The sequence below is a fragment of the Lampris incognitus genome, chromosome 15 (assembly GCF_029633865.1).
Source record: "Lampris incognitus isolate fLamInc1 chromosome 15, fLamInc1.hap2, whole genome shotgun sequence".
Classification (NCBI taxonomy): domain Eukaryota; kingdom Metazoa; phylum Chordata; class Actinopteri; order Lampriformes; family Lampridae; genus Lampris; species Lampris incognitus.
This window is the reverse complement of record NC_079225.1, coordinates 38326735-38348055: the sequence shown is the minus strand read 5'-3', so window position 1 is coordinate 38348055 and position 21321 is coordinate 38326735. Positions and strand designations below refer to the sequence as shown.

General features: G+C 43.1%; 1 protein-coding gene across 2 annotated transcripts in view; it reads right to left on the bottom strand.

Moving 5' to 3' along the window:
- The window catches only part of cd2ap (CD2-associated protein), a 124936-nt gene that overhangs the window by 10592 nt on the left and 93023 nt on the right, over positions 1–21321 (bottom strand). For both annotated transcript variants that reach the window (XM_056294305.1, XM_056294306.1), the window contains 6 exons: positions 17521–17674; positions 16645–16754; positions 10859–10971; positions 7309–7392; positions 5253–5491; positions 2900–2963 (listed from right to left, as the gene is read on the bottom strand). In XM_056294305.1, the coding sequence (XP_056150280.1) occupies positions 2900–2963; positions 5253–5491; positions 7309–7392; positions 10859–10971; positions 16645–16754; positions 17521–17674 (764 nt within the window). The remainder of the gene's footprint in view (positions 1–2899; positions 2964–5252; positions 5492–7308; positions 7393–10858; positions 10972–16644; positions 16755–17520; positions 17675–21321) is intronic.

The window sequence follows — 21321 nt, the reverse complement described above, 5'->3', positions numbered from 1 at the left end:
TTGAATGTTGGCACTATGACTGGTAAAGGGAGAGAGCTGGCTGATATGATGGAGAGAAGGAAGGTAGATATACTGTGTGTGCAAGAGACCAGGTGGAAGGGGAGTAAGGCCAGGGGCACCGGTCAAACTCTTCTACAATGGTGCGAATGGGAGGCGTATATGGCATTATTTTGCCTTAATAATAATTATTATCACAAATAATAAATAAATTATTAATAACTATAATTATTAATACCACCAAATAGTACACTAACTCGGTCAGGTTGTGAACCCATAAGTTTATGCATTTCTCCTTGTCTGTGAATGTTCTCATTCATCCAGGTCATGGTTATCCAAAGGAATTGAATCAAGTGCAACTGGACTTGGTATATATCCATGAAGACGTTTCGCCTCTCATCCAAGAGGCTTCATCAGTTCGTGCCTTTCTGACTAGACCAAGCTAGTCTGACTGGCTGGTGATGAAACTCAGATATTTATCCTCTTTGGAGTCGTTATCAGAGCTATTGATGTGCATGGCTCTTTGTGATCCGATGTTAAGCAGCGACGTTCGTTGGGGGTGTTAGTTTCGACTTCGTTAGTGCTCCATTCAGTGGTCATGAGTCATTGGAGCCGTTAGTGATCGACTGTTGTTTTTGGAGGCTAGGCTTCTTGAGTCTCCTGGGTAGAGATGAAAGGACGGCATTGTAAGCAGGAGATAGGTGGTGTCGCAGACCTCCTCCTCTGTTGAGGGATGGTTTTTCCAGTTTCGCATAGATGGCTTCCTTCACCCCTCTTTCAAACCATCTATCTTCCCTGTCCAAAATTTGTACATTGCTGTCCTCGAAGGAGTGTGTCTTATCCTTAAGGTGGAGATAAAGAGGATAAATATCTGAGTTTCATCACCAGCCAGTCGGATGAGAGGCAAAACGTCTTCACGGATATATACCAAGTCCAGTTGCACTTGATTCAATTCCTTTGGATATTTCTCCTTGTTACATTTAGTGTTGCTTGAAGTATAACCAGTGTGTTTTGACTGCAGCTGAAGTTAGACCTTAAAAACAAGTCCATTTCCCGGGAACCCCGGGATAGTGTGCTTCTGTTTCAGGGGTAGAAAATGTCTAATTTTTGGGAAATAGTAAATCCTAATTGGGACACCCTACACTACACGGGAGTATACAAAATGGAGGGTAGGGCTTAGGGGGAGTATTGGGATGGGCCTAAGTCAAGTCAATTTTATTTATATAGCCCAATATCACAAATTACAAATTTGCCTCAGGGGGCTTTTACAGCAACACAACATCCCGTCTTTACACCAAGTCTATTTTATAACATAAAAACGAAAAGAAAAACAAATAAGTTATTTTTTCAGACCATGTCTAGTGGATTTGCCCATAGGCGGAGTTTTGACATTCAAGCCGGGAGGGGCAAAAAAACCCAAAAACTAATTGTAACAGCTGAGACCTGGCCTACCACCCTGGGAACACAGCACGAACAGATATGGACAAAACAAACATGTTAAATAAACATATATGTTTGTTTTTAAAGCAGATTTGAAATTACATCATAACAATTTAACAATTCGCCTTTATGAAATCCAATCACAGCATGGCTGTCTTGGAACGCAATAGACACAAGGTGGCGGAATGCCCCGACACTTAAAAATTAAACTAAATGCAACAGCCCCAACGTAAATAAAGTCCTAAATCAAAGGGGCATCTCCAGGAATTAAGGAAGTGTTCAACTTAAGTGGAAAACGATCGTTTTGTACTTCCAAAACATTTTGAGGGGAATTGGGGCAGAGTAGGTTGCTTAGGACAGCCGTGTTTTTCTCCAAGATCATCTGTGTTACCTAGTTCGGCTAGTGCATCTGCGGGGTGACCGTCAGGACTGCTAGCAGTTGCTGCTGATCCAGAGCTGCTCCAAGTTTCCTCCAAGTTCACAACTGTATCGTTTTGCCTATCGTCATCATCGGTTAGTGATGTTTGTGTTGTATCCTTGTTAGATCCCGATGGCTGACCATTTGTTTTGTCCGGAGCTCGACGTTTTAAAAATCTCCTTATGTCCATATTTTCGTGCCGACTAGATAACTACAACGTTATTACCCATGTATGCTAGCTGAGAATCGCTGGTTCGATTTACGTTAGCGTACGTGTCACTCGTCACATGACCCAGAGCCCTGAACATTTTTTTTTTTACTAAAGCAATATATGAACTCAGATGTATTACCTAGTATCATTTAGTTGTTTTGTGTTATTTAAAATATTGATAAAATATCTGGTCCTGCCAAACGTAATTATTCCACTCTTTTTTGAAACAATGCAATTACCCGTTTCAGCCACCATGGGGGGGGGGCAGTGCTCCCCCTGCCCCCCCCGCAAACTCCGCGCACGGATTTGCCTTAAGTCTGTGGACAAACAAATGAGGTATCTGTTGGTGCAACAGAATTAACAGATGAGAAGCTAACTTGGGAGGACAACTGACATCCCCCAGCATCTTTCTTTGCGTTGTCAGTCCTTCCCGTTATTTCCATCACCTCCAAATTTCTCTTTTTCTCTCTGCCTCTGGCATTATAAATTAACCACAGGGGGTCAGAGCTAATCTGCAGCCATGTGTTTGTGTGTGTGTGTATACGGCGGTGTGTATCTGGGCCTCCTGGCAGGAAGTCCTGACTACTCTCTCTCCTCCTGTGCTGAGCTATGCGGGTATCACGCTGAGCCGGGTCAGGTGGCGTTGCACGCAGCTGCAGCAGGAGAAGATCTTTAAGTTAGCCTCCTGATGTGGGGCTATGTCGGAGCACAGGCAAACTGACTGCCATCACCCAGCTATGTCTGTTCAGGTGTGTATGTGTGCGCGTGCAGATACATGTTAGTATAATGTGATTGGACAGCTTAGTGTGTGTTATGTAGGGGATCAATGTTACCTGTAGGGCCACTCGCTTCAACCTTTCTTCATCAAGCTCACCCCTGAGCTCTGCCATCTCTCTCCTGCAAACACACACACACACACACACACACATTAACACATATGCTGTTGTGGTAAAAATGTAAGCACTAACAGACTACAGGTCTCAATATTACATGCACACGCATGCTCGCACAAACAAGAAGTGCTCCCAGTCATCCTAACACATGATTGGGGCAGGCATGCCACAGACGAACAAATGGGGAGATTGTTCGACTTGCACATGGGCTTGATCACACACTGGAAGATGTGCACATATGCATGCACACATGCCCAATATCAGCGAATGGAATTTACTCTGAGGAGATGGCGAACTTGAAAAAATATCTAGAGGAAAAACATTGTAAAACCAAGGAGTGAAAAAGTCTAGTCTTATTAGAAAAAAAAATCGTAAGAATATAAAATAAGGGATGGATATGTTGATGGAGCTGTAACCTTGACTGCTACAAAAAGAAAAAAGGTTAATGAGTTGTTTGTCATCACAGCAGAGTCTCTCTGCATACAATATCGATCTGTATGGGGATAAAAATGTGACTGAATGACAATATTTGATCATAGCTTTAATCGTTGTGCAGTTTCCGAATGACCTGGAGATGGTCACAATATTTTATGTACCTGTGTAGGGCAGCCTATCTGCACCTCAGACCTGACAATTTCTTTATATATCGACTTGCACTCATTACATCCACAATAATTTGAAAAAAAACTTTTTCGATCAGCCTATTAGGGTACCACATATACACAGCAATGTGTCATCTGGAAAACGCATGCTGGTACTTTTTAAAACCAAATCGCCTGATACCCTCCACATCAACTTGGACTATGCGAGTATCACAACACCTAGACATCCAACAAATCACCCATCAAACCATCCTTCTATTAACTTACCTTTCCACACCCCTCATCTATTCATCCATGAAAGGAATAACATGCTGAACCCACCACCCACCCAGAGCCGCATCTGTGTCTTCAGTAAGTGAAACTCGCTTAACGTAATTTTGCAGCCCATCTATTCTAACCATCTACCTGAGCAACTAAATAAAGTGTTTAGTTGCTCAGGTGTGTGTAAAATAACTGAGCACATATGCATTCAAATCCTGTTTGGGCGACTTGGATTTATTTATTTTTTATTTTACTACTTATTGATCCCCGTGGGGCAATTCTTCCTTTGCATTTAACCCATTCTAGCTGCGTAGCTAGGAGCAGCCGCCGTGCAGCGCCCGGGGATCAACTCCAGTTCGTCTTGCCATGTCACGGTCAGGGGCACCACCAGGAGTATTAACCCTAACATGCATGTCTTTTTGATGGTGGGGGAAACCGGAGCACCCGGGGAAAACCCACCGCAGACACGGGGAGAACATGCAAACTCTACACAGAGGACGACCTGGGATGACCCCCAAGGTTTGACAACCTCGGGGTTTGAAACCTAGGACCTTCTTGCTGTGAGGCAACAGCGCTAACCACTGTGCCACCCCTTAACATGATCATATTGTCATGTCAAGACCATGGCAATATGGTCTTGTCATCAGCATCGCGGTATATGTACATGTGCCATAGTCACTTTGTAAATGATGCAATGTAAGGCAACAGGGCCTGTTAGTCACATTAGGGTAAAAACTTTATTTGCCACTAGATAACAAAATAACAAACAAACAAAAAAAGCAAAAGAATCAAATAAATTAAATTAATAACATTAATTAAACAAAATTAATTAAAAAGATAAAAAAATTGAGCAAGGTAATTTAGAAGAGGTTTTTAGGTCTATTCATTTTATTTGTTTAAAAACCAACCAGCAAACTGATGTATAGCTGCTGTTTATTTCTTTTCTAATTTTCATCATTCAAAAGTTTTCAATTGAAGAGTAATGCAACAATGTAATGAAACCTTTTTAAACTGGAGGACAGCGATATGAAGTCTTGGCTGAATCCTTTCTCGACATGACCCTGCTTTCACTCGTTCAGTCGAGTCCCCTTCTTTAAGAGTAGGCTAAGTGCATAATAAATATTGTAATGATCGTGGACCAGCCTGGATTGATGGTTGATTATATAATCCAATAAATCAGTGTTATGTTGAGTCAACCAAAGTACTGAACGACTGCCTTATTTCCCCTCTTAAATCACCCTCACTATATATAGTGACAAGTTCTTTCCAAATGCAGCTGTTGGAAGTTAAAAGCTGCATGTATCTGCTGAAATCGTGAAACTCCTGTTTTTCTTCATTAAGTCGGTACATTGCAAAAAACAAAAACAAAAATATATTGTCAATTTTTTCCAACATTGTTTAGCCCTAGAGGCCAGATTTAGCTGCCTTACGTTTGCTGCGTCTTGAGAAGCTCCACAGACAGCACAAGCTCCTTTATCTGGGTCCTCAGCTCGTCCAGCTGGGCCCCCTGCTCCTCGGGCTCTAGCCTGGCCCTGCTGCCCGGGGGGGCAAGGGCCTCTGTGCTGAGGCTGGACGTGGAGGCCGATGCCGCAGGGCTGGGCTTGGGCTCTGAGCTGACCACGTTTGGCTTGAGCAATGATGCTGACTGGGTGATGGGGTTTGTGGAAGGCTTGAGAGGGAGAAAGAAAAGAAAATTGAGAGGGAAGCTAGTTCCTCAGAAAAACAGCAGTACTGTATACAGTAGTCTGGTTCAGCACAGAGAGCCTGGGGTATTTTTGATAAGCCTACACTTGACCTACAGTAAAAATGGCTACAGTCCATCTTCTAAAAGCAATCTGATGCACTGATCTTTCAACTACCATCTTACTATTAACAAGACAAAGTAAATTTGATCAATATCTGGTATTGGGTAGTGGCGAGTAAATGTAAAACTGTGACAGATTAGAGGGAGCTGGACATTTAACCTCACGAAGGTCTTATGACCTTCACCAGACTGGACATCTTTTAAGTCACAACGCTAAAACAGAACAGCCATATGTAGTAATTACGGACAAATAGACGTTTTCAGCCATTCTGAGAGGGCAGGATGCTACGGTGCCACTTTGTATCCAATTTATATTTACCCCACCCACCAGGTGGCTCCTGCTATGACAGCTGAGGCGGCATTAAGACATGTCGGTCAGGATGGAGACTCCTCTCTGTTCCCCTCCGCTTCTCTAACAGCATAGGGACCAACTGGGTCGTGAGCTAATTTTTAACACAGTTTTTAAGCCAGTGATGTTGGGGAGATGCTGCGTAAATTCACTTATAAGAAGTCGGAGCCACTGGTTCAAGGGAGCTTAGAGGGCTTGCTTTGAGGGATTTTGAGGCTAACTGAGGACTCGAGTGTATTTGTCCTTGTGTGTGAATGTGTGTGTGCCTGATCAGAATCAGTCTCCCGGTGTGGTAACTTACTGACTGCTGTCCCCAAGCAAACAAACTATTCAGGGCTGTATGACTGTGAAAAATGCAGTCTAGTAGCTTCCTTGTACCAAAAGGCCTTTCATAGTCAATCAAATCATCCTTAATTTTTTTTTTAATTTTGATTTTGAGATATTTTATTGATCCTCGTAGGGAAATTCTGCTCTGCATTTAACCCATCCTAACAGTGTAGCTAGGAGCAGTGGGCAGCCGCCGTGCAGCATCCAGGGACCAACTCCAGTTCCTCTTGCCATGCCTCGGTCAAGGGCACAGACAGGAATACTAACCCTAACATGCATGTCTTTTTTGGTGGTGGGAGGAAACCGGAGCACCCGGAGGAAACCCACCGCAGACACGGGGAGAACATGCAAACTCCACACAGAAAGGACCTGGGATGACCTCCAAGGCTGGACAACCCTGAGGCTTGAACCCAGAACCTTCTTGCTGTGAGGCGACAGCACTAACCACTGCACCACCGTGTCGCCCTGTTAGAGGAATAAACCACTGGTGGTCACTGCCCACTTCTCTCTCTCTCCGTGGCTATTTCTTACATATACACTGAGAGGCAGGAACTGTTCCACTTAGGTCCATTTTAACATCAAATCATTGCTAGAAAATTGCCATGGCCAAATAAAATATGATAACGACAAAATCACAACAATTACGGCGATCGTTTCCCAAACGTTGAGGATTTGTGTTGTGAGCTTTCCACCCCCACCTCAGGTTTGAGCAAAATAGTTGTTGAGAGTTTAGCGCAATACTTTTTCACCACCTGCTAAGGCCTTTGCATTATTCTACACAATATTATTCTACCAAGGTTTTTTACGAGACATTACAATTTCATTTGTATATCACGAGCAATTCAAAAATTGGCATACTGCTACACACCTATACTACACCCCTCTCCTCAAGATGCAGATTAACTAGCTAGAATTTGTTTTACCAGTGTGTGTGTGTGTGTGTTACTGTGAGATAGACTCATATGCCAAGTGAAATTAACATGTTGGTGATGGACCCCAGGCTTACCTTTCTGCTCTCGGTCACCTTTGGTTTGAGTCCATCCTCTTCCTCAACCCTGAAAGACTTCTCCACACTGATATCCTTGTTTGGCTGTGTGTGTGTGTGTGTAAGGGCAGTATTGGGTATGGGGAGAAGAAGCAGAGGTCAAGGGTCATTCACTGCATACATTCAGAATGAGCCAAGCCAGACCTTGGGAATGAGACTGAAATAATCATCACATCACACCTGCAACTTGAAAAATGAAGGTTGCAGTTTTTGTAAGACTCATTTTGTCATTTCATTTCTATATGTGTTCAAACTATACTTTTAGGCTGACCGACTTGACTGACAGGGCAGAAATGATGGGTAATAACCTCCAGTCTAGCTCCAGAGGTCTCTGTCCACAATCAATTCTGACATTTCTTCCCCAACACAGCTACCAAGGAGACTGGTGACTGGCGTTGTGGAGCTGAGGGCTTTACAGATGATTGTCAGGAGAAGTGTTTTTCTTTCTGCTGACCTTTCCTGCCTTTCAGCCATGCTGATAAACCTTCTGGGCAGACAAAGCCACATTGTGACTGCTACAGGGAACAGAGACGCAAAAAATAAATTGGGCATGTCGACACAAGCCACGCTGTAGACCTATGACCAGTATGTGACTGTCCGGGGCTAATCGTAGCCCTGTGCCCTTAACATTTGGTCCTGCTGACAGTTTAAATGTGTGTGTATGTGTACGTGTGAGACGGAAAATGTGAAATAGAAAGACGGTGAGCAAGTCCACATGTGACGTGATGCACACTGAGAGGAAGGAGAGAGCGAGAAAGAGAAAGCGAGCATTTGGTGGTGTACGTTTTAATACAATTACACAATTATAGGCTTTGGGCTTTCCACGTTAAAGGTTCAGCGTGTGATATTTCAGCTTTCTTGATACATAATATGACTAGTAAGAATCAGCAAGGGTTGTTGACTTGGGCTGACCCAAATTAAGTAAATAACTCGATCCCCCTGGACTGCCCAGATTACAGTACTCCAAACATTTAGAATAAAGTAGAATCGAATAACACATCTGGCCTTTAACAGGTACATTTATGGCCGTAAAGCAGACGCCATCATACAGAAAGACATGCAGGGGGCAGGTAAATGGATTCAGCGTCTTCAACGTAAGACCAGTTCAGGGACGATTTCCAGGATTGGTAAACTACACTGCTGCCATATCTGAAGAGGAAGCAGGTGATGATTGATTGTGCAGTCGCTTGTATTTGTGTGTGTGTGCGCAAGTGCCTGTGTGATTAATTACATACTGTATAAATGTGGCTGGATCAACTGAATGGTGTAAATCAATGGTCTCCAACAACGTGCTATCGAGAGCCATGTGCACGCAGCTCATCTGTGCAAGAAGACGCTCCACCAGCCATTGCCAATGATTTACCCCCTACTAGTCGGGGGTGTGAAATCAGCTTGTGTAGGGATTGGCTGAGTTGAAAACCTTCCTGCATGTGATCTTGGACTAAACCTGAGGTAAATTCAGGTTTACGGAGAGTTCCAGGTGCACGGGTGAGACCACGTGGGAAGTGTCTGTGGGGGTTCTGTTCCTGTCTCTTTGGGAGGCAGATAATCAGAGTAGACATGAAGATTGCGTTTTAATCTGACCGTGTGCCGAGTCCTCACGCACCTGTTGTGACATCTATTAAGTCTGCATACTTACAACCTGGACGTTGGTGTGTGTACTATATGGTGTATAGGTTTGTGTGCAAGTGTTTGTCTGTGTGTGTTTCTATCATGAGTGCCTGTTTGGGTGTCTTATTTCAGAGTATCTGCCCAAATCTAAATTACAAATTTAATGGCTTTCAAGAACTTTTAAATACCTCTAAATGGAAAATATAATAATATTTCAATGACAAAAAAAAACATCAACAAGCTAGACCGTATAAAAGCTTTTTCTGTGCAAATTAGCTGACAACTGCCTTCCTGTTAAGTAACGAAAATAAAACTATGAGGTAGACCCGGTCAAATGGAAAACAACAGTATCACATACACATAAGAGGGCATTATGGAGACAGGTCAAAAATGGACAATCCAAACCAAATGTAAGTGTATTTCCTTTTCAGACCCTCTCTGGCACAAACAATCTGAGGTTTCTTTGACCTAGTTTCTCAATGGACGTGATGTCTCTCATGGCGTGTCGCAGCTAATCAGCCGTCTTATCAATTTCACCATCTAGCACCGCCAACTGCTTTCTCATTTCCTTTGTTCGTCTCCACAGTGTGTAACATTTTGTTATCAGCGTTGCCACTTTCGTCCCTGCAGTTTTCTCTGAAGCACTGTGAAGTTGTCTGCTTTCTTTGGGAGACTCAGAGCCCACATTATTCCTGCCTTCAACGTGGCTGTCGGATAAACTGCTGAATGCTGTCTGTTGTCTGTCTGTTGACTGCTCAGCTGAGCAGTGGCAGCTATGGAGCCTGTCGCTCAGGCGAACACATTTGCAGGAGACAAATGAGCTCTAACGTCACCAAGAGCAGACAAGCTAGCAACAGCCTCAACGTGTGACTCGATGGCCACAGTGCTCGAGCGCTAGCGTGTTACTTGTGCTTTTCAGATGTCATATGAGAATCTAGTGTTTTACAACCAATTGTCGCCAGTTTGAATGTTTTGCGACAAACTTCACATCATGCCTTGTAAGAATTGTGGGCGTCCTGTAGCATGGCAGTCTATTCCGTTGCCTATCAACATGGGGATCGCCGGTTCGAATCCCAGGGTTACCTCCGGCTTGGTCGGGCGTCCCTACAGACACGATTGGCCGTGTCTGCGGGTGGGAAGCCAGATGTGAGTACGTGTCCTGGTCACTGCACTAACGCCTCCTCTGGTCGGTCGGGGCGCCTGTTTGGGGGGGAGGGGGAATTGGGGGGGGGATAGCATGATCCTCCCACGTGCTGGTGAAACTCGTCACTGTCAGGTGAAAAGAAGCAGCTGGCGACTCCACATGTATCGGAGGAGGCATGTGGTAGTCTGCAGCCCTCCCCGGATCAGCAGAGGGGGAGGCGCAGCGACCAGGACGGCTCAGAAGAGTGGGGGAATTGGCCAGATACAATTGGGAAGAAAAGGGGGCACAAAAAAGAACTGCTGGATTGTTTAAGCCACCCATGATATTTGTCATCCACCAACCATTTCAGATTGAATTTAAATTTACCCATTTTCCTTTTGCTTGCTGCTTCATCTGTCGCCCGCTAGCTACTACCTCCCAGTCCTACTGCCCCTGGTGGTCCAGCGTATGCTATTTAGTGCAAATGCATTGTGCACTGCTTGCAGCAATTGTCGGGCTGTTGTTGAATATAAATAAAACAAAAACATAAAAACTGAACCAAAACTAGATAAACACTCATTCATTTTGCCCAAGAATAAATTCAATAACCCCCCTTCCTAAAAATCCAAGCATTTCTAAACATTTTTAGACCTTAAATTTAAAAAAAAAAGAAAGAATTTCAAGACGTTTTAAGACTTTTTAAGGACTGTGGGGATCCTGATTATTTGTCCTTTCATTTGTATGTGAGCTTGTGTGTTTGTTTGTGTATCTACTCACTGAGTGTCCACCAAACTGGGCAGGCAGCCTCCTGCCGGGCATCTTTGGTCTGTTTGCTGTTGGGTGAGACAGCTTCTCAGAAGATGACGATAGATCATCAAAACTCATCAGATCTACACAGAAAGAGACAGATCCAGGGCATGGAAAGGTTGGGAGTAGTTTTTTTTTGGGGGGGGGGGGGGTCAGAAAAAGACAAGATGGATAAGAATTACTTTATAGAAACTTTAGGATTAACCCTTATAACAGTTAAAAGTTGCATTAAAAACGTCTGGAAGATGCCCTTAGATAGTTGGGTGGTTTAACCCCAGGCTTCAGGGAGCCACAAGTAAGTCCTCTCTGGAACAGAAGTACATCCTGCTTTTTTCTGCCTTGTTGCCTCTCAAGCTTCGACCTGTGAGCACAAAACTTAGTGCAAGTGCTAGACAATATCAATATATTCAGTGGGGAAAAAAACGTACAGAGACAGGTCTGCGGTGGCGAGACAGATTTGATAACTGTGTCTAAAGGAGCTCTTCAACAAATTTAGAAAAATATGGAGGAAACTTTTTGGATTTAATGAGGATTATGACACAACTGCAAGGAAACAAGAAATGTAGCTCTCTAATAGCCAGTATTCACACCACAGGATTTACAAGAATAGTTTACTTACTTAAGTATAAAGGCATGCTGATAAGACAGCGACTTTTGCTGAAATCGCCGGTTAAAAGGATCAAATTAAAACCACAAATTTATCAAAAAGTAAAATTAATTTTCACCACATTTTGGAACGCAATTGGTTTCAACATAATACAATTACAGTCCTCCATTATAAAAGGTGTATGCGCTTATGCTGCCCAGGTGATTTAGTTAGGTTTTCATCTAAAGCATCAAAAAAATAAAAACTAAAAAAAGTACAGACAGTTCCAGGCTGCAGTGGTTTAGAGGGCATCTCTCTCGGGACTGTGGAGGAGATTGGACTTCTGTGTCCAATATAAGTGTGTGTCAAGCCAACTTCGGGAAAAGAGTGGAGTCAGGCGTTTTAACACCTCCTTAGCACTTTTAAAAAGGCATCTGTCGCAAACGTGAAATCCCCCAGTGAAACGCCCGTCTACCAACCCATGAACGTTTTCCTCCCCTGTTCTCTCCTTCAGCTTTGGGCCTCCATTTACATCTTCACTTTTCAGTCACTTCCCCAAAGCTCAGTGATACAAGTTCTTTCCATCCAATAACCCATTTAACCCCAAATCCCATCCCCCATGCACTTCCATGCAAATCTATGTACACACACATACATAAGAAATGTATTCGCATCAGTGGGTCTAAAAATGCACGCTTTTCAATGATTGCAGTTTTGAAAGACCCTGAGCCAGCATGCAACCCAAACATTAATCAGCATTAGTGTCTATTCAGTGGTACATTACACCAAGTAATAAGGAAAACAGATAGCATTAAAAAAAAGGAGGGTGCCAGGACAGATTATTCCTTCCAGTGTTGCATCATCGACCAGGATGTGTGACCTCTGGGAGCCGCTAGTCAATAACTTTAAAGACTGTGACATGTTTTAATGAACATGAGCCCTAAGGTTAGATTTCACTAGGTTCGATGAGCCAAAAAAAAAGAAAAGTAAACTGTGAGTAATTATGGGCCATTTCATAACTGCGTACCATAACCTGCAGTGTGCCTACCAATCAATTTCATTAACATAACCTACCATCTGCCTAATCCCCTAAAGTAATTAATAGCCTGTGCCAATGGGAGTGATTAACTTTTTTTGTTTTTGATCTGTGTCGGTGTGAAGGGATGATCTGGGATGTCATGAAAGTCGTTAGAGGCACACTGCCTCAACTAAAATGTCTTTATATCCATTAATGGCCAGTAGGCCCTGCTACAGTTTACTATTAACAACACAGTACGAGAGGGTTTTTCTGTCATACCTTTAAATAAAACCACAATAACTCTCCAGAGGAAATAGTGTGGCTAGTAGCCATTACCGTTAGACTAATTTGGCCTGAAAGGGGCGTCATACTGTCACTAACGATTGTATCTGGATGGCACTAGTGTCTCAGTGGGTGTTTACTATGATTCAAACACTAAAATCTAAAAAACAGAGGTGGAAGACCCGTCTCCAAACTACCTAAAATTTTCAATTTTGCTGCTTCACAACGCTTGGGGGAAGTGGAAGGGAGAAATATCATGGACTAGTTCCAATCTGACTTTGTTTCCCTTAAGGAATTGATTTTTACCATGTATGAGATATATATTATACTCCAATACATACTAAACCTAGTCAGTGCCCCATCCTGTAGCATCTGATTGTAGTACCCCACTGGATATGTTTAAAGAGTTAATGGCTGGGTTTTTCTTTGCATATTTGTCATATCTGTGTGACTGAAAATCTAATTTTCTATTGGTGTCATCCAATCAGCTGATGTGCTGAGATCTCAATTTGGGATTCTCCAAGCTGGCTTTAACTGTCATATCTTTGGTAAGTAGACAACACACAACTGTATCTATTATTTAAATCGAATGACTTTGAGAGATTGACCAGAAAATGTTCTGAATGGTACAGAATATCTTCAAACTAAACACAGACAGGACAAAGGTTGTTCGCACGGCCTCTTGCATCAGGTACAATCTTAGAGTGTGTTGGCCTGATCACAGTAAATAAGAAATTTGCTTCAAAAAATCGTGGGCGTCTCTTTCACACAGCCTTAAAGCGGCTGTAGACAACTTTTCAACTTTCCCCCCTAGCATTTCAAAGTGTTTTTATTGTTTACACCACTGTCGCAAAGACAAATGGATTGCTTTCTATCTACTAGCAGCCTGGCTACTGTCCAAAGCAAGAAACAACCTTAAGAATCCTAATCTTAACTACTAGAAACCCCACTCTTAGTGCTATGGTAAAGGCAGAGTAAAACATCCGATAGTAGGCAGGTTGTTTTACTTACTGACCAGTAGAAAGAATGCCAACTCAATGTTGGAACCCTCTCAAGTCCTGGGTGTTATATCAAATTCAGTTTCCCCGTTGAGATCTGTTTCTCCCTAGCCTGAGTTTGATACAACATCGGGACATTTGATTAACCTTAACCTAACCTCAACCTAACCATAACCTAACCCTAACCTTCACCTAACTTAAACCTAACTCTAAGCTTAACCTAACGCTTACCTTAACCTAATCAGAACCGATAGCTAACCTGTTTCCATACAAACGCTTTCATCTGGCTACGGGGAAACAGATCTTGATGGGAAAACAGTTCAATACAACACCGGAGCTCACTCCATCGAGTGAATGCCCGTCTGAGGTTCTCTTCTTTTACCTCTGTTTCTATCACTCTCCCTCTTCACCTTCTTTCCCTCTTCCATCAGCGGGGTTCTTTTTCTCTTGCTAGGGGGAGTTTTCACTGTCACTTCGATTGTTCTACCGTCCGCCATTTCTGCTACTAGGGATAGCTACCAGGGAAAACAAAAGTGCTATCCTCTTCCTGTTTTGGTTACACTATGATTGACACATTTCTTTTGTGCAATAAACCGAGCCTTCATTTTCCCACGAGATCATACCTGGTGGCAGACAGAATTGCATAGTGAAAGCGATGCTTATAGTGAACCAATCTAATCCCTGATGGTCTCATTATACTGTAGCCATTACATTGTGCAGTTAACATTGACTTCATAATGATAATTTAAAGCAAAAAGTTCCCTACGGCCGCTTTAAATTTGTTAATCCCATTTAAAAATTTTAGAGCCAAAAGTGCTACAAAGAGCAAGAGATTTTTTGTTTTGTTTTCTTGCAATTTTATTTCAAAGCAAAACAGTTTTGTATGTAATGACTACTATGCTTCACGTGCTAGAGGACCTTTGGTTTGCAGTTAACTGGAATGCTGCCACCTACAGACTGCCTGGTTTATTTATTTCTTACTCCACTGATGACTGAACCCACTTTCTGACCCAAAAACTGACCCAGTAAGCTTTTGACACACAGACTGTGTTGCTAAAATGTGCTAAAACGTGCAAAAAAGCCTCACATGTAACTTGATGAAATGGAAAATTTGTTCACACCACTGATGCCAGTGTCACTTGAAAAAAGCACCTTTATTTTAAGTGACTTTAAGGAAACGGATCTTTTTGTGCAGCCAACTCGAAATGTTTCTGATAATCCGTAAACTGTAATGGAAAAAAGAGTCCGAAACAAAGTTTAGTTGAAGTATGAGAAGGAGTTAAGGAGCAGGGGTCATTTGAATTTTTTTGCATTATAGCATCCACGAGGTGCAACTACTCCATTAAGTATACATGGCATCAGGGCCTAATACTGATCTTGCACACAACATTTGGTGACAATTGGACCAAATGTGTTTTTAGAAGATTTGCCTACTTCCTGTTGAGGCAGCTCTTTATGCTCACACATTTGTACGTGTGTGTTTTGTGTGTGTGTGTGTGTGTGTGTGTGTGTGTGTGTGTGTGTGTGGCAGCCAGTTTGGAATTTCAGAACTCTTTTGATAACTATGAATAAACACTGTCCAATGAACATAACAAAGCAAGTTTGGTTCAAATAGGTTAAACAATATAGGAGATGAAAAAAGAAGTTTCCCACTATATCCAATTTGGCAGACATCCAATATGGCTGACAAAACAGACTTATGGGATAGTAATTTGGGCATGATAGAGACGCCATAAAGTGTGGGTTTGATAACTTTCAGTCAAATGGTGGTGGGGATATACACAACTATATGTAGCAACATCCGTTTGATTACTGTAGCACCACCTGATGGCTGATCAGAATAATAATAGACATCGGCAGTGTGGTCCCCATTACCTTAATACTCAGCAAGGTTCATTCTGATTGACCTAATTTAACCCCCCCTCAAGAATCCTGAAAGTTGATTAGCGCATATCGGACCTGTGGCAGCCATCTTGTTTTGACCATCAACTTCATCTTAATTGAGCCTATAGAGCCTTGAGCCACGAGGGTCATGAAGTTGGTTGCGTTCAAATCGGACACACGGTCAAGGTGAAGGGGCTATTTGAATGTATTTTCTAGTATAGCACCCCCTTGAGGTGCAGTTGCTCAATCACGTGGACGTGGCCTCAGGGCCTGGTAATGAACTTGCACACCAAGTTTGGTGAAATTAGACCAGGTGAGAAATTCAACTTTCTGTTTAGGAGCATAAGCTGCAAACACATTTGTGCATGTGGCACTCCAGCAGTCCAGCTGCACTTGATTCAACTCCTTTGGATAACCATGACCTGGATGAATGAGAACATTCACAGACATGTGGCACTCAGTGTTTGGATTTTCAGAACTCTTGATAATTTTTGATAATGGGTGTCCACTGAATAGAACACAGCAAGTTTGGTTCAAATAGGTCAAATGGTCTAGGAGGAGATACAAAAAAGAAAATTTTTCAGAAAATTTAAGATGGCGGAAAATCTAGTCAGGCGGAGAAGAAAATGGTCTCTGGGAACATTGAAGGCTATGAGGACACGTATAGTATGAGGAGACGCACCAAGTACGTATACAATCATATGACCTACGGTATAGGACAAGGGTCGGCAACCTATGCATGCATGCTCACGGTGGCATGCGAGGCCACAGTCAACTTTGTAAATAGTCAACACATTGACTTAAGATGCTCCAAAAAACGGGCTGTAAAAAAAAATCTGCTCCTCCGACTCTAAAACTAATCAAAATTAAAATGGCGATTTATATCTAGCAAGATAATTGGGATCATCATTCGGGAAGTAACTGTACAGCCTTGAAAATTGTAGAGTTAAGACTTCAGATATGTTGGCAGGAATTAGACCCCACGTACCCATGTCTGGCGCCTTCTCTCCCCAGTCCCCGGACAGTGTTTTGGGTTTCGTAGGTACCGAGGGCTCAAAGTCAGACTTTGGTCGCAAGGAGGGCACCTCTCCATTGTGTCTGCAGCAGAGAAGAGGAACAGGGATGAAGAAGAAAATAGGAATAAAAGGGGGGAGGGGTAACAATGCATACTGTAAATATTACCGTGGTGGATGGTGGTCCTCATCTTAGATACAGTATAATACAAGGGGACATAACTGCTCTGTACTTTGTACAGACAAAGATGAGTGTTAATGTACAACCAAACAAATAAACAAACAAACAATTTTGCATATCTTCTCCACCTTCAGCTACATATATGGACATCAGTGAAGTTTTGATGCCTATCTTAATTCATCTTCATGTATAAGGAACCATCACCATAAATTCATAATCGACAGCAAGCTTACTGTTGCTGTATGAATAGAAAAGCACTGGGTTTTTAAATTTTCCTGTGTTTGCATATCAGTGGCCGGCAAATGAGATGGCATGGGCTGCAGAAGCCCCCCATTCCCTAACCGTAACTACTCCCCGATTCCTGCTGTGCTGCAGCCATGTGTCTTCTTGTGGTGTCAGAGATTCAGCTAAATTTACCCAAATAAAAGTGAATTTACAGTTGAGTATTATGGGATTAACACACTCTGTGCGCCAGTGCAGTTCAGGCTTACAATTAGTAAGGCAAGTGTTGGTAAATGTGGTGTAACACTTGACTGATTAACATGTGGATGAATGGGTGGATCGATAAGCAGACCTAGATGGACAAACAGATGTACCCTTACATCTTGGAAATATAAAATAACTAAAGGAATTGAAAAATGGAAAGGTGACTGGACGCAGAGAGTCGTACTTGACGAGACTTGGCGAGGGGGTGAGAGGCTTGTCAGGCCTCTTTGGAGGGATGCTTCCCGGTCGTCCCTTGCCAGGTGGAGGAACAGGTTTCTTGGGAGGGACCACAGGGGCTGCAGGCTTGGATGGTTTTTGATCTGGTACGGGTTTGTCAACTACAGAGAGAGAGAGAGAGAGAGAGAGAAACAGAAAGAAAGAAAGAAAAAGACAACCACGTTAGTTAAATCCAAACGGATGATGCACATCGCTGGAAAGGAACGGTGAAAAAGATGCAGAGGCATTAAAAGGACTAACAATGTCAGCACAATATCATCCACGAGCTTCATCGCTATACTGGTGAATGACATTGTACCAACGGTAACTATTAGGCATTTTCCTAATCAGAAGCCGTGGGTCGATAAATCCATCAGGGATGCTTTGAACGCACGGACCACTGCATATGTCGGGGTAGATGGACAAGAACAAATTGGCTTCATATTAGCTAAGGGGAGCTGTGAAAGATGCAAAGTGGCGGTACGGGAACAAATTGGAGTCTCAGTTCCAGCTTTCTGACACCAGACATGTGGCAGGGAATATAGATTATTACAGACTACAAAGACACATCTACCACCATGGGGAGTGCTGACGCTTCTCTGGCAGGGGAACTGAACTCTTTCTGTGCCCTTTGAGGCTAATGGCGCAAGCATTATCCCAAACACAGTAGGGGAAGTGTGTGCTCCAATGCTGGGGAGGAGCGTCCACTGACCATCTCAGAGGATGACGTAAAAGGGCTCTGAGCCAGGTGAAAGTCAGAAATGTGACAGCTCCTGATGGTATCCTAGGACGAACACTAAAATCCTGTGCTGATCTGCTAGCTCGTTTTCAATCTCTCCCTGGCCCAGTCTGTAATACCCATTTGTTTCAAGAGATCCACTATTGTACCAGTACCAAAGACAACCAATCCAGTAGACCTCAACGACTACCGTCCTGTAACTCTCACTTCTGTGGTCATTAAGTGTTTTGAGAGGATTAAGGACTACATCTGCTCCTCTCTCCCAAGCACTTTGGAACCTCGACAGTTTGCTTACTACTCTAACCGATCCACTGAGGATGCCATCTTCCATGTAATCTCCAATCCTGTTCATTGACAATAGTTCAGCCGTCAATGCCACAGTGCCCCCCAGACTGACCACCAAGCTCAGAGACCTTGGCCTAAACATCTCCCTGTGCAACTGGGTCCTTCACCTTCTGACCAGCAGACTCCCGGTGGTTAGGGTAGGTAGCTATACCTCCACCTCTCACCCTCAACACAGGAGCCCCCCAAGGCTGTGTCCTGAGTCCCCTGCTCTACTCTTTGTACACACATGACTGTGTGGCCATGAGAAGCTCCAACACCATCATTAAGTTTGCTGACAACACAGTAGTAGTGGGTCTGATCTCCAGAAATGATGAGACGGCCTACCTGGAAGAGGTGGAGGGTCTGTTACAGTTGTGCCAGGACAACAGCCTCTCCCTGAACGTCAGTAAAACCAAGGAGCTTGTTGTGGACTTTAGAAAGACACAGCGAAAGACCTACATCCCTCTCTCTATCGATGAGAGATCCCAGTGGAGAGTGTGAGCAGCTTCAGGTACCATGGTATTCACATCACTGAGGACCTAACATTGCCATTTCACACAGACACTTTGAAAAAGGCAAGGCAGCATCTTTATCACCTAAGGCAACTAGAGAAGTTCAGTGTCTCCCCACAGATCCAGAAACCTTTTATTCTGGTGCCAATGAGAGCATCCTGCCATGGTGCCTCATTGCCTGGTATGGGAACTGTACCTCTCAAGACAAAAAAGCCCTGCAGAGAGTGGTACGGTCGACTGCCTATACCAGGGGTCCCCAATAGGCGGCCCACGGGCCACGTCCGGCCCGTAACGGGTTGATTTATGGTCCGTGAGATTTTTTGGAGAAATGCCAGAAGGAAGAATTTTTTTTATTTCCCTACCAAAAAAAAATTTTAATTAAAAAAAAAAACCTTTTAATTTTTTTTGGAAATAAAAAATTGTTTCTTCCTTCTGGTATTTCTACACATTTTGTTTGGGAACACTATTCCAAACATAATTTCAGCAATCAATCTAACAAGAAATGCTACCTTGTAACTATCAATTCCACCCCGCATTTCCCCTTGTGGGCTAGTCCAGCCCCCCTCACTTGCGCGTCACATGACCTTATCAGCATTACTGAAAATACTTCAGTTATGGTGGGCTAGAATCGAGAATCGAGACAGACGCATAAGACCAAATAAGTAAGTTCCCAATTGCAATGGCTACAAAGAAACGCAAAGTTGACACCGAAAATAGACTGTTTAATGAAGATTGGACGGATCAATTTTGCTTCATTCTACCTGAACGTAACAATGCTAAGCCAACTTGCTTGATCTGTTCGCAAACGGTAGCGGTCAGCAAAGTTGCTAACATCAAACGCCATTTCGAAACAAAATACAGCAGCTTCAACTTTTGGCCACTACTGTATGTGAAATAATTAATTTCTTAGTAAAAGTAAGACTAGTAATATATCGAAAAATAGATGAAAAATCTCTGTTTAAATTATAATACCTGCAACGTATCGACACCGAAACAAACTAACGAACAACATGCTGCTGGTGGTTGAGTGGCCCGTGGTTTTAAAAGTGGCCCGCTATGAAAATTAATTGGGGACCCCTGGCCTATACAGTAAAAGTACAATTCTATAAACGTATACATAATTTTCTATACATGCTCCAGAGGACTCCCCAAAAGAGGCTTGAAAGGAAGGAATGAAGCAAGTAGAGATGAGGGATCATGAAAGAGAAACAGAGTATCATGTAAACACAAAGATGAGAGAGAAAGAGACAGAGAGACCCACTTGGGAGCAAGAAGCCTCCTTGAACTGTATTCCTCAAGCTGTGGTCAGCAGAGAGGGAAAGCATCTGTGATCTGCAGCTGTGCACAGCACCTTGTATTTAATCTGTGTTTTTAGTACATGGGAAAAGTTGAAACTTGGGATGTGCAAGAAACCCATGGCTATTAACATCAAGAGGCTTCTTTAGACTACATTTAACAAATCAGCCAAAACCAGACAAAGCTCGCAAAAGCTGCAGTGCTACTTAAAAGGGAATGAAACACTTAATTATCGGTGACCTGGAAGAGATAATGATGGTCTCTCCTTCCTTTTGCCTCACTGTAAATGTCATCCAGGTTTTCCACATCTTGCCATCCGTCCAAGAATGCAGAGAAATACTTTATCATAGAAGAGCCTTCAGTCACCAAATGGACCATTGAAATCTGTGTGTTAGTTCCAGGGTTGGGCCAATAGATGAATAAAGTAGGCCTTGGCAATGGGCTAAATCCATCAGTGGTGGATTTTTTTTGGGGGGGCGATTTAAAATCCTTTATTTTGGTTATTTAAATTTCCTCACAGGTTCGAGGCATCAAGCGTGAGGCAAACGGGTGTGTGCTCCACAAATAGTCACACTGGAAGATGCAGCTGGGGCTTCATTTAGGACGTGTCATCTCCACACAGCTGCTGGGGCATTGTGGATCATTTGACAGCCTAGCAGGCTAACTCTGTTATTCCCACTTGTTGTCTTTATTTGGAGGCTACAAATGATGACATGGTTCATTGGATCCAACATGTGTTTGCTACTTCTTCATTACTGAGGGCAGAGAGACAGGCAGATGTTTCAGCCATAGGTTTTCATCACAGCAACATTTGTTTGTCTGTCTGTCTCCCGAATACATCGGCAATGGGTGACTGGAGGAGGGGCAGCAGTGGCCGATAGGAACATTTTGACATATT